This window comes from Corapipo altera, unplaced genomic scaffold (assembly GCF_003945725.1).
Source record: "Corapipo altera isolate COAL_440 unplaced genomic scaffold, ASM394572v1 62, whole genome shotgun sequence".
Taxonomy (NCBI): Eukaryota; Metazoa; Chordata; class Aves; order Passeriformes; family Pipridae; genus Corapipo; species Corapipo altera.
Window position 1 is genome coordinate 11262204 of NW_020884894.1, and position 13864 is coordinate 11276067.

Genomic DNA, 13864 nt, shown 5'->3' on the forward strand with positions numbered 1-13864 from the left:
ATGGACAAGCCGTACTATTGCATCAACTTACTGTACAAAAATAAAGCAGTAGCTCAAGTGTAAGAGAATGTTAAAACCCCCAAACTTGCTACAGATTTCTACAGATATTTTTCTTTAAAAGTTTGAAATCACTTATCATTTTTGGGGGTCTCCTGTGTTAACTTATGACTTGCTCCAAACCCGCTCTTCATGACCTGGAAGTCATTCCCAAGATGAAGTGATCTTATGACAGTTTGCAAATAATCAGGTTCTGAGGCAGCAGGTTCAACTTCAAATTTAAAGAGAAACAAATATGCAGTTTTTCACACAAGGGCTGCAAAGCACAAGTCGTGCACTCCAGCTCCCTGCAGAAATGACTTGTTGCTGCTCCAACACACTTGGTATTTGTGCAGAAATGAGCTTCAGCACAAAACACCCTATGCCTTACAAAAACTGAACAGATATTAATTTACCTGTGATAATATACACCAACTGGCACTATAAGGGGCTCAGGCTTTAAGCTGTTGGTTCCATCTATTGCAGGAAGTCATGATCGTGCATCTCCCCAAATTCCTACATCAGCACTAATATCCCTCACCAGTTTTGTCATTGATGCCACTTTTCTGGGCTCATAGACGAGTATTAAGTACAAAAATGTAATATATTAAAAAGCACTAATGAGTCTGAACAAAAATTAAATTATTGTTTTTTAATGTAAAAAAACCAAAAACAGGATGTATCTGGGTCAAAATGAAAAGGTAAAAGAATTATCCCAATTTACACAAAGGTATTTTGGAGAAAAATTGAATTTCCTTCAGTGGCTGCAACTCCACCAACATGCAGCAGTCTGTTGTACCTCTCTGTCCCTGAAGTTCCATTTCCATCATTTTAGTTGAATGAAATAAAAATAAAACTGAGTGGGAAGGTGCTTCGAGAAGGTTTTGTGCATTTCCAAGGACAGGACATAGGGGGAAAAGCAGAGAGGGAATATTTTAAAATTACAAAAAGCAAGTTTCCCTACATCTTGCACTCAGGAGAGAATTTCATGACTTAAAAGCTGTTAGAGAAGAACTACAGGAGATTGATGCCTTAAGCCCCTAATGTTTTGTTTTTTTTATTTATTTTTCTAATATTGGTAAGCCTTGTAAGTTTTATAGGTAGACTCTAAAAGCAGCATCCCTTGTCCCTATCCCTTTCCCTGTAGCACCCTTGTTTACACATTCCTTAACCCTCTTACCCCATTCTATGCTCCCTACATTGATGCCCTACTCCTAAATCTAGCAGAGATGTTTAGTCTTTTGTCAAGGCAAGGCCTATCCAATACAAAATCCAGAGCAGGACAATCCAAAATGTATTTTTCTGAGGGGGAAAAACCCCACCATTACTAATGTGCTGCCAGATACCAGGTTACACTTCATACCACGACCACTTACACAACTGCCTCCAGCATTCACTGGCACCCAGCAGAGCCAGGCTGACTCCAGCAGCACCTCCATCACGAGGCAAAACGCTCACAGACAAATCAGTGCTTCTACCAACAGAGCAAAGCACAGGAGAAGTGACAGAAGAGCATCTTACTGCCTGCTGACAGTTGAGGCCGACGTTGCCCTTCTCCCCCCTCACCACCTTCATGAGGCAGTGCAGGGTGCGGCCCTTGCGGTGCAGCCCCGAGCAGTGGTGCTCGATCTCCCCTCGGCAGCTCAGGATGATTTCCGGGCTCAGCGAGAAGTCCTCCATCAGCATGCGCCGGTAATCCAGCATCTCACCCTGGCACTCACTGCTCACTTGCCGACCTGAGCCAAGAGAACAAGATGTGATTTAGCTTCAGCGCTTAGCAGAGCCCTTCTTGACCTGAGCTGCCATTGTGTTGGAAGAGCAGGGACAATGTCAGCGCTCTGAACAACACCACACTGCAACCAGTGTGCTGGAGAGGACGTGCTGGCATTAAACCAGTGCTGGGGTAGCTCCTGTCGTTTAAATGAACCTGTAAAATACAGCCAGTCCAAGGATTCAACATGTTTTCAAAAAAAAAAAAAGGATTCCTGAAAGATTCTCTTAATCTTATTTTGGATTTCACATTATAGGAGTTGCTTCTGAAGAACACCTGAGAGTGCCCCCTCTGCAGTTCTGTAGCACAAGTCAGCTTTACCCCATATGCTCAAGGGCTCATTTTTCCACTGTGTAAGTCTCCTCTGGCAGTTCACCAGTTTGATATGTAACTGGGGGAGGAATTTGTCAGGACAGCAAGTTAAGCATTTTCTCTGAGGAAAAGGTTTTCTAGAGCAATAGCACATAAATGCTCAGGAAGCCAAAAACCAGACTAGAACAAGAGCATGCATGGAGTGTCTAATAAACCACTGCAGCTGCACAGAAATCTAGATGTAGTAAATAGTTAGATCTGGTATAAGCTTTCCTGCAGTCCCCATGTAGACAGTTTGGGGTTTTTTTTTTCATCCAAAGGACCATGTTGGTTTTTTTGTTACATCCTCCCCCCAGTCCTCATCACAACCTATTCATATGTGCACAACACCCCATGGAACAGGAGACACCCCAGCAGGGGCTCCCAGGCATTGTAACACAGACACGTGGAGCTGTGTGGAATAATTACTGTTCCTCCTGGGCTGTGCTTTGTGTCAGACACTGCAGAACCTGCTCCACTGTGAAAGTGGAAGTTAATAACTGAACAGCAGTCTCCTGCATGTAATTCAGGAAAGCACCTGCTCTACCTGCAGGGAGAAGGAAAAAAGATCCCACAAGTTTTCTACAAACAGGACACATCATTTCCACATCAATCAGAAGCAATGAGTTATTAAAAACGCACAAATGCAGGGATTGCTTGTGGAGCCTTTCCCTCCCATGCCAGAGGCACTGCAGCAGGGAGCCCTGCTGCAAAGCCACCCAGCTGCATGCCAAAGGGAAAAACAAGCAGTTCTCCAGTGCAGATCTAGAGGATGTAACACATCATTTCACATGTTATGGCAACTTCACAGAGAACCTTAAGCATGGTCCTGCTGCATTCAGCCCTCTAATGCCTTTGGGACAGCAGCTGGTGTTAGGGCATGTCCAGCTTACACCAATTTAAATGAACAAAAATAATGTTCTCACACTTGCCTTCTTTTATTTAGGAAAAAACTAGAGCTAGAGAAATTAAGGCATTTACCCAAGCTCCTGAACTGCAAGGAAAGACATCATTTACAGGAGGCAGAGGACCGAGTATCCCTGGCTTTCCCTGAGCGAGGATAAACAGGTTCTCTATTCTATGTTTTAACCTTGTAGCATATTTAATGCTTACTACACAAAGGAGGAAAAGAGCTGCTTGAATTCACAGTGAATAGAAGGATTTGCAACTACACATCAGCAGTCCAAGTGGGATTTGGTATTTTGCATTTTAAACTTCTTGTCTACACAACAGGAGACAGCAGTTTACTCAGCCATTCTCCTTGTCAAAACAACAGTGGTGAAAGCACCACGATGTGGAAACTTGCCTCTGAACCAAAGTTTGGGAAAAGGTACTTGGAGAAGGGGACTGTCAGTACATGTTCAAGGTGAAGAAACTTTTAAAAATCACGGTCCCAACAAGTCTTTAATTGCACTTACCTCTGTGCACTGCAGACTCCAAGCACATCAACAGGTAGGAGAGCCGGGCTTCCCGGGAGCGGGGAAGGTTCTCCACGTTACACCGGTACTTCTTCAGGTCGCTCTTACAGGACTTGGCCAGCGAGTAACTGACTTTGTAGTCTTGGGCAATCAGCTTCTGGCGGGTGGTCAGTGCATCACGACACTGCAGGGGACACATGGGGACGATGGAATGAGCTCCTGTGTGCTGGTGGCAGAGAGCTGGACCTGCTGCTTTTAAGTTTTCAAGTTGCGTTTCAAAAAAACAACTCATGCTTTAAAATTCATGGGTTTAAGCTGGACTGCAGTTAAATTTCATTTGTCTCATAGAAACCACACAGTTAACAATGCACACTGAGGTCAACAGATCAAGGGTTTCAAAGGCAGCAGCTCTCTGCAGAGCACTTCTCAAGACTGCACATTCATCCAGCTCTTTGTGAAGAGCTGTGGCTGAGAGCGTGACTCACTCCCGGTAACTAGGATCAGTTGCTGACATTTATCCCAGCTGTGGTACATGTTCACCCCATGCCCTCAAGAAATAACTTTTTCCAGTCACATTTACAAAATAGTGTGTTCCTTGGATTTGTTCTGCAACACACTGAGCAGATGACAGCAGATAAAACAGTCTAACCGTGGGAATTTCTAGCCATTTTCCACAATTGGTGAGGTTCACAAGGATGCACTGTGGCCAAACCCAAACCCAGCAGCTGGGAGACCAACCCTCTAAATTTCATCCGAAAAAGGGCCTGTAAAAACAGTGCTACACTTGGCAGCTTTTGGTTTAAATTATATGAAAATTAAATCTGAGGGTGGCAGGAAATTCAGAATAGCTTGAGCCAATTTGTCCATTCTCAGCCTATTTGAAAGGAAGAGCAGCAGTGCATATGTAGGGCAGGGAGAACAGGGAGCAATCTTGGTACAAGGAACAGAGGAGCCCTAGAGCCCTCTCCCCACTTCCTTACACCAGGTTTTTGACTTTTCTCCCCCTCCTTCCCACACTTACTTTAGGACCTGGAAAGTCCTACTCTGAGATATTCCCACTCCCTCTTTCATGCTCCTGTGCCATGATTGGGATCTTGGGACTGGTCAAACTTACAGCTCTGGACACAGGGAGACACAGGTTCACAGATACCTCATCCCCTGAGGGAGGGAAAGCCTGGATACAGCCAGGGAGCCAGTTCTGGATTACACAAAGCCACCCACCAGGCAGCTATTGCTGGCTACGTGTGTATGCAGCAGCTGACACCACAGGCAAGGAGGAACTCTTTCCTGGGTAACAGCTTCTACACAACTAGAGACTTTGCAGATGGTCCAACTTTGGCAGCTACGAGAGTGAGAACTACATTTAGTGCTCCTCCTGTTCTGCAAACTGCGCCCTCAGAGCATCCACCTCTCTCTCCCTACCAAGTCATCTGCCACAGCTTTGTCTAACCCCCTCTACACCTTACATTCATATCTTAGACAGCCCATCATGGAAAACATCCCTCAAAAACTACCACTGTCCCTGTATATCTGAAGTATATCTGAAAACAGGTTAAGCAAAAGCACCAGTTCATTGCAGTAACACCCTTCTACAAAATGGAGCTTTGTTTCAAGCCCTCAGTGATCACTCTTTCAGATCTGACTCTGTTAACTGGAACCAAGCTGTCAGATAGCTTTTAAGAAAAGGAAATTAGTCTGATTCCTCTAGGACTCTGAATCAGGCTCCTTCAGTGGATCTTCTCTGGGAAGATCTTTATAGACATCCATCTTCATATTGTTGCAGACAGATTATATAATTCCATACAACCTGAAACACTATGATGCTGCTTCCAAAAATCATTGAAGGCATTGCTGCCTTCCCAAAACACCTACACAAATACAAACTTTTTTCTGGACTGGCTGTCCAGAAAAACATTTTTTTGCTGTTGTTGCAAAACACATCGTCAGGAAAATCATAAGGAAAACTTCAGGAACTACGATGAGCTATGCATCCTTCCCAGAGAATGTGCTACTTGAAAACAGTGAAACAAATGCAGCTTCCTGTGCTGAGGTACATTTTGTTTCTAATCCATACATTAGGACAGCATTTATCCAAGGCTTACCCCAGCATGATGCGACTGCTACTTTAAACGCTCCATCACAGTGCTACCACTTGAGCTGTGTCTGCCTTCCCAAATTACCCACCAAAAGCTTTGATTTATTTAAATCCTTAACTTTAAAGGCTGAAACTTGACACACAAAAAATATCAAAGTAAAAGAATTTGTTAAAGCAGCCGATTATCCGACCACGTAGATGACGGATTTTCCTCAATACTGGAAAAGAATAATGCAGTCTGGACTGAGGAATGATCTGATGATTTCTTCAGTAAGGATTTTTCTCAGTAGGATACCTACCTTTTCACTCATTGATTCTTCAAATTTGTGATTAAAGAGGCACTTGTAGACTCGGCCTTCCCCAGCCTGAGTCTGTGAAACAGAACAGCAACATTTACAGTTAATATTAGGATTTGCAATGCTTAATGAGAGGGCTGAACTACACCTAAGGGCTTCTTTTTTTTAAACTACTAACATGCTAGAGTTAATATTTCAAATGACAGCAATATCTTCTATGCAATGAAAATCTTTAAAATTTTATTGCATTTAAAAAAAACCTAGTCTTGCTCATCACCCTTTGAGCGTGAAGACTCTCAGCTGACACAGGCTACTTCAGACTGAACAATGCAGCTTTCCAGCTCATCGCTCCAAGGATGAGTGCTACAAGTATCGGCAGACCAGGCTTACCTCTGTGCAACAAACAGCTCACAGCTGTAGAAAGGAGAGGTCACCCACCTCCACTGCCTCCTCCCCACTCCCTGCCACAGCAGCTCTGATGCCCATTAAACCACTTATGACAATTCAGTTCATTAACACACTGGAAATAACGCCTGTTTGTTGGGTCAGTGCATTTAACAGTGGATTTATTGCAGAATGACAGCTACGAGGTGTCTATTTGCAGTGTTATGTGCCACCACTCAGGCTCCAGTCTACCATTTCATTCCTTCTTCCAGCAGAGGTTTGTGTTTTTTAATGGATTACTGTAGAGACAAGGCAGGAGGAAAGCACTCACATTTTCACAGAATCGCTCCCTGTCGTCTCGGCACGCGAAGTAGAGATGCCGGTCCAGGTGGAAGTCATCTGAAGACAGCTCAGCTACACGAAGAATTGCTTTCTTACACTGATCAGAAACCTGAATTCGAGGATCAGTCTCCTCTGCCTCCTTTACCAGGCCTTTTTCCAGGCATGCCACCACCTCTCCTTGTGAGTGAGCATCCTATGGGAGAAGAACGAGATGACATCTGTAACCAAGCATTCATGTAATCAAGTGATCTGTGATCCTGGCTAAGTACCATGTTAATTAAGCAACACTGTCTACATATAGACTTCCAAAAGTTCAGCCTAAACCACATTTACATTCAGAGGAGGCAACAGTTAATATCTGTACTAACCACACTTTATACACCATCATCCTGCTGATGGTCACCATGAAATCCCCCCTCCAATGCTATGGGCTTGTTTTAATGTGACTTAATGAGATTATCACTACTTAGTCACACTGCTCAGAGCAGTTTACCAAAACAGCCAAATTATCTTTAATCTGACACAGCTCTCTTGGCACCATGGCAACAGCAAGCAACAGTACTGCATTAAGAATATACTTGGGAGAGAAAAATCATAGTTCTGCCATGCTGAGACAAGCCTTCAGCTTGGGTGGTGAAAATTCGTGATGCTAAAAAGGCCACAAAGGAGCTTTGACCAATGTAGGTTTCTCAATGCTAATTCCTCCATTAAGAGAATCAAAAACTGCAAAGCATTCAAGGGTAAATGAAGTCTTGGACAAAGCAGTTCTGGCCCAATGCTGTGCACCACATCCACTGTGTCCTGCAGGCCTGGACACAACTCTGGACTATGAACAGCGACTGTCAATAAACACAGAGAGCCTGTGCTTTGTTTAAAAGCCTGGAAGAAGCTGGGCAAAGCTCAGCAAAGCTTCATTTAGTTTCCTACATCCTTTTTACGTGTTTAGAAAGAGAACCATACCCCCTCTATACCTCTGGATGAATTCTTCTGGTACATATTTCTCAAGGTTTCTGCAGGTTTTTCCTATGAAGGCCACCTTAATTTATGCTGCTCTGCTTATACTACCTGAAGTATGCAACAAGGCATGCATATTCACATTCAGCTGAATCACCCAGCTGGCATTTGCAGTGCCCGTTTCAGAGCCATCCCTTCAGCTCTCTCTGTCAAGCAGATCCCTCCACTGCTGGTGCAGAGCATGAGTAAGGGAGCAGTCTCCATAAAACACCACCATGACTACTCAAAGCCACACAGCTCTTCCAAATCTTTTTGTTCTGACGTGTCTCCTCAGCAGGCAGCCTTTGATTCATGTCCTAACTCTGCTACACTTGGAGCACAAACAGAATTGGCCAATTATAAAGTTGTAAACACAACCCAGAAATAAAATCAGTTTAAAAGCACTAAAAGCAGTTTTTTCCCTTAAAAAAAAAAAAAAAAAAGGCAAAGAACCAAAAACCCACACACCCCAAAGTTCCTTATTTTGGTTTGCTCTTTTCTCTGAGTGGGAACTGGCCAACTCCCTATGCTGGCCAGGTACCAGTACCTTTGAAGAAACATAATTATATATCAAAAGACCTCCTAGGACTGAACCCAAAATCTGGGTTCTGAGGAATATCAGTAAGCAGTACCTTTGCCACATTACTTAAAATTGCCATTTATCCATAACTACATCAAACATGAACACTGTTCTGCAAATTCTCATGGTCAGTCACAGATAATAATTGAAAAGCTGGTAAGTGTAAATTATTGAACACAACTATTTTAATCTCCCATGGCAGATTTTTGCTCCTGCCCAGTGAGGTTGCAACTGGGAGGCAAGGCAGACCAAGGTTACACTCACTCACCTGCAGCTTTCCCCTACAAGCCAGCAAGGAGGGCAAAGGAAGCTTTTTCCGGCTAGGAAAATGAGAAATTTCCTGGTTTCTTGCAGTGTGGGTCTAGATTCCTGGTCAGAGTCATACAATGGTATGTAAGTACTAAACTATTTTTAATAGTCTAGTGAAAATGGGTTTCCATATGCTGGATGATGAACATTTGCTGGTGCACAACACAACATGACTCGTTTATTGCATTACCCTGCTAATACAGCTTCTACATTTGGGTAGATCACCCTGCAGGGCTGGCTACTCTGCTGCCCTGTATTAGAGCAATTTTAAAACATGTCAGACTCAACAGAAATAGAAACACACACAAATGAACCCAGCTGGGTCCTGAAAGATGCAGTCCTGCCCTTTCCTCCTAGCATCAAGCATTTACATGCCTTCTTGTGGTGCCATTAGTGTTCCTGTGCCCACATGACACTGTTTGGAAGATCTCCTGACCTCATGTGGGATTGGTTCACTGTCAGGCAGATCAGGTCCCTGGCTTAACTAGCTAAGCCATTTTAAGGAGGGCCCAACTCTTCATTTCCTCAGAAGTGCATGAAGGCATCCACACTACTACCACTACTGCCAAACAGAGCACAGGACTCTACAAACATGTTTAGAGAAATTTCACCTCATGCTTTAATTATAGGGTAACACTTACTGTATTTAATACTGCACAATCTCTTATTGCAGACTGGAAGGGAAGAACAAAGGTGTGTACAGCTGCACTCAGCCATCCTGCTCTAAAGCAACTGGCAGCCAAGGCTGCTCCCAAAGGATGGCAGGGAGTTGTGACACACAGGGGTGGCACCTGCATCACTGCCCAGCTCTGCACCACACAGGGCTGCCTGTTCCACCTGCACTCCATGTGCCAACAGTCCTGCACAGTCAGCTCAGCTTCAGAGGCACCAAAGCCAAGGGTCGTCATCCCACAGCATGAGCTCTCCCAGTCCTGCTCCAGCACCAGCTGCCACGTGCATACTGTTCATTTTCCATGAGAAATTCCACTTTCCCCCCAGTACAGTTTAGGTTTTCCAACTGTTGTTTATTTTTTTGTCATTTTTCAAAAGCTCCTCCGTAGAAGACTTTATCCTGTCTGAAACCTGCCACGCCTTGAGCACAAGACTGTTCCAGCTGCAGACTTGCAGAGAGAAGCTAGAAAAGTAACCAGGAGAGAATGAAGAGTAGAAAGAAGCAGCAGGTGGGAGGGTAAAACACAACCTGTCTCATCAGCACACCACCCTGCACTGGATGGTTGTGCTGACTCACTGGAGCCAGAGCAGCCAGGTCATGGAAAACCACCCAGCAGATCTACCAGGAGTTTCAATTCAGCATTCCCCTTGGCTAACCTGGACACCAGGGGTGCTGGGATGGCTCTTAGATTAGCTAATTCCTAGTAGTCCAGGTGATAGTACACTGCATAATACTACACATACACTACTACACTGAGTAAACAAAGACCAAGCTGAACGTGATCAGCTCTTCCCGTGTAAACTCAATTCCACTCTATGCCCAGTACTTCTGTGAAACTAAGGAAAGAGAGCAACTGTGCTCAAAGCATTTAGGGATCACACAAAAAAAACCAACAAGAAAACAATGGTCTCCTAAAGTGTCTTTCTTTAGGAAAAACTATTATCTGTTAAAGCGCTACAACACTTGTGCAATGGACACTTCTGTAGCTTTCATTATGGCAAAGAATCAACTACAGCTTGGACACCAGGGTTAAACAGCTAAACCCTGGCAACTACACACTACCCATTAGTTAAATACAACCCCACATATTACCAGGAATGGGAAAGCAGCTCATTCCAACAAGCAGCCAAAGAAGAAAAGCTCCCATGCGATTACCAATGTCAAATTAGGTCCCTACTGCATGAAGACAAAGCAATCTTTAAATAGCAGGAGACCAAATTCGCTATAAAGCACAACTGCCAACTGGAAAGGTGACTGAAACTACTATTAAATGTTTCTCCAGTAACTGGAAGAAAATAAAAACAACCCCCCCTGAAACACTCCCCAGCACAGGTTAGAAAACTCAATGCTTCCAAATGACACATCTAATGACACATCCATGACCTTTCTGCTTCATAAGGCAAAATGAAGTCCACAGTCAGATCAAGACTTCCAAGCTGAACTTTAAAGCTCTCATAGTACAGAAACCCAACCAGAAACGTGGAAAAGAAAGCACAGAAAGCACCATATCAGAAGCAACAAACCCAGCGGGAACAGAATTCAATTAGAAAGTAGAAATCAAGCTGAATGAAAAAAGGGAAGTGTAGAAAAGGAACATGGGTAGATAGCAGAGGGGCTTCAAGAGGTAATCCAATTCCAGAATGCCAATTTAAGTGCCTTTCACAGTTAAAAATACCAGTTTAACCCAGTTACTCTGATAAAGCTATCATACTGCAATCTATGAGCTGCCTGATGTGGATGGAGTTCATGGTCTAGCTGTGCTTATTTCCATAAAAAAAGAGAGATGAATCTCTTCCCTCATCTTCCTCCTCAGGTGTCCAGGTGTTATTTATTAAATTCACAGTTACCTTCAGTCACACAAAAGGGTAATGACTGTTTCTCTACAGGTAACTCTCAGAAGCTAAAGAATGGAAATAAAACCAGAACTAGCATCTGATGGGAGCAAATTAGATTTCTCCAAAGCAGCAAAGGGATAGAACAGAACACCAACAAAAGAAATGCTTGCATAGCCATTTATAGCTGTTTCCATAGCAGTATAGAATACTTCAGTTGCTCTCAGTGCCAAAGATGACAGCATAACAAAAGGCACTTTCACAAACCAAGGCACAGGATTCTGGGTTGGGCACCAAGAAAGAGAGAAACATGCATAAACCCCCATAAAAGTTTGGTTAGTGATCCCTTTGCTAGCCCACAGAAACTTGGTGACCCCAAGTTTGCATTCATTTCCCTCTCCCTGGTGGCTTGTGGCCTCACCCACCCCAGCCATCCTCCCCCTTCACCCACCTTAACCCAGACCAACACAGAGGGTTGTGCCCTGTTACACACACCAGCCTGCCCACATCAGGTCACTTCTACCATGTGACACTTGGCTTGTGTTCATGAAATCCCCTCTGCTGTGTCCCTTCGGTACTACTGTAAGTTATTTTAGGTTATTTCAGTTTGGTGAAGCCACAGGTAACATGCAGACCTGACACCCAGGATTCCTGTATTACACTGCTGATTCTATACTGATTGTTAAAAGCAATTTCTCATTTCATGAGGTCCTTCAGCCCAACTTTAGAAGAGAGCCTTTACTTAATGGAGAAAGCAAGTTACTTGGCTGTTACCAGTCTGAATCTGTCGTGCCTCCAAGTTCCTCCTGCTTCTGTGGTTGCTTTTGTTCTTGTTTCCAGAAATAAGTCCTTACTTTTGTGCTTTCTGTGGTTCACCTATACCTTCTGGAATACACCAGTACTTCAATTTAACACACTCTGGGTGTGAAGCTGCTTACAGCAGTGAATATCTCAAACAACTTAGGAAAGCTTTTTTTTTTTTTTAAACCAAAAAACCGTATATCTTTTGTTATATATCCCCTCATTAATAGCTCATTTAACAGACTAATTGTTATAAGCGTAAGAGCTATAATTTCAAAAGCACTGTAAAAAGCTGATAGGGTAATTTTAAGTTTTTATGTTGAGGGATAAAGGTATCATAGAAAAAGTCACTCATTCCTGCAGCACTACATAATTGCTGCCTGCATTAGCTATGCTGAAGCAGACAGGGAAAGAGAGGCCCTTGAAAATAACCCCACATCTAGTCACTACAAACTGTTCTTTGCATCAACCTCTGCTAGTGTCTCACATGGCAAAAGAACAGTGATTTAGTAAAACCAGGACAGTATTGGTAAGTCTGTACTACCAAAATGTGACACCAGGTACCCTGTGCCCTTTAACTGCTTTTGGGTGGGCAGGGGAAAGGAGAAGCAAACAGATAAAAGCTCTTGATCCAGTCTATCAACCACAGCTGGAGAAAACAGAAAGGGTTGTAGCACAGGCCTCATCACCTCGATAACCCTCCTGCCAGACCAGACTGTGAAATAAGCCAAAAAATAGGCCTGCTTAAGTCTATTGTTTGGATTCATTGTACTGAGTCAAGCCTGGGAGAGTGTCATCAGAAAGACAAGTACCTGCCAGATCACCTGTAGCACGGTGTGGAAAGACAAATGAAAGTCTCTGAATAGCAGAGGAACGAATGCATATTTATTACAAAGGAACTGTAAAGAATCAGGACATCACCCTTTTCAGACAGATGAGATACACCACGCATTTTCTCAGTGGCAAGTAAGTCAGTAACACTACTGCAGAGCCTCCCCATCGGTAACCTTAAGTGAACGACTTTTACAAGCCTATTGACAATCTGCATGTTCTCAGGATACCTTTTCTCCAGGTCGAATGCTGCCACATTTCAGGAGATTGATGTCAGCCTTGCAGTCATCCATGAAGCCGCAGATCAGCCGATAATCGCTGAAGATAATGGCTGTCATCTTGGTGATGTACTGATGGCACTGGTATTCAGTGATGTTGCCCCTGTGATCCACCAAACATGACACCAAGAAGCCTTTACCAACTGGTTCATCTGCACACTCCTTTATCTGTTAAAAAAAAAAAAAGGAATAAAATTACAGTGGCTGCAGCTACTGAATTTAACCTTATAAAAAAAAAATCCTCAAAGAAACTTGCATCTGTAGCTTCAAAATCTGCTAGCAAAGAAACCCTCTAGGCTTCAGTTTGATTTTCAGTAAGTCAGAATACTTGAAAATATTTCAGAAAATAGAAACCTCATGTGTGCTAGCATCTGTAAAAAAGCAAACACAGCGACCTTGAGGATTATAAACTCTGTTGCTCAATAATCATCTTTCATAATTATATTGAACCCCTGCAATCAAGAAGGCTTGTAGAAAAAGTGCTAGTTTGACAAACCTTTATTTAGAAAACCGAGCATATTACAACATCACTAAATCACACTTGGACCCCTATTAGCCATCTGACCTCGTACAATATGAGATTTTGGCTAGAGGTGAGACTGATTCAAAAGTCAACACTATTTACTGAATGGTTCATAAACTTGCTGGAAGCCAAAAATTACTATAAAGGAAAATCCTCATCAAATTCATTTCTATCAGGCTCTTGTAGGAACTGATTGTTGGTACCAAACCATTTTACTCAGTGGTCTAAAAAAAGTAAAAATCACAGCTAACCAAAGCTGAAAGCTGTGCAGGGATTGGAAAAGCAGCATACAAGAAGAGACAGGTCCCCAATATAAATCACAGCCTGCACTGCTCAGGGAAGCAGACAGTA

The 13864-nt window shown here is 43.3% G+C and overlaps 1 protein-coding gene across 1 annotated transcript in view; it reads right to left on the bottom strand.

The window, feature by feature from the left end:
* GLG1 (golgi glycoprotein 1) overlaps positions 1-13864 on the bottom strand; it is a 78022-nt gene that overhangs the window by 20974 nt on the left and 43184 nt on the right. Inside the window, exons 4-8 of the mRNA XM_027646692.1 lie at positions 12943-13158; positions 6683-6886; positions 5971-6042; positions 3577-3760; positions 1558-1772 (exon numbers count right to left, since the gene is read on the bottom strand). Coding sequence (XP_027502493.1) covers positions 1558-1772; positions 3577-3760; positions 5971-6042; positions 6683-6886; positions 12943-13158 — 891 coding nt within the window. The remainder of the gene's footprint in view (positions 1-1557; positions 1773-3576; positions 3761-5970; positions 6043-6682; positions 6887-12942; positions 13159-13864) is intronic.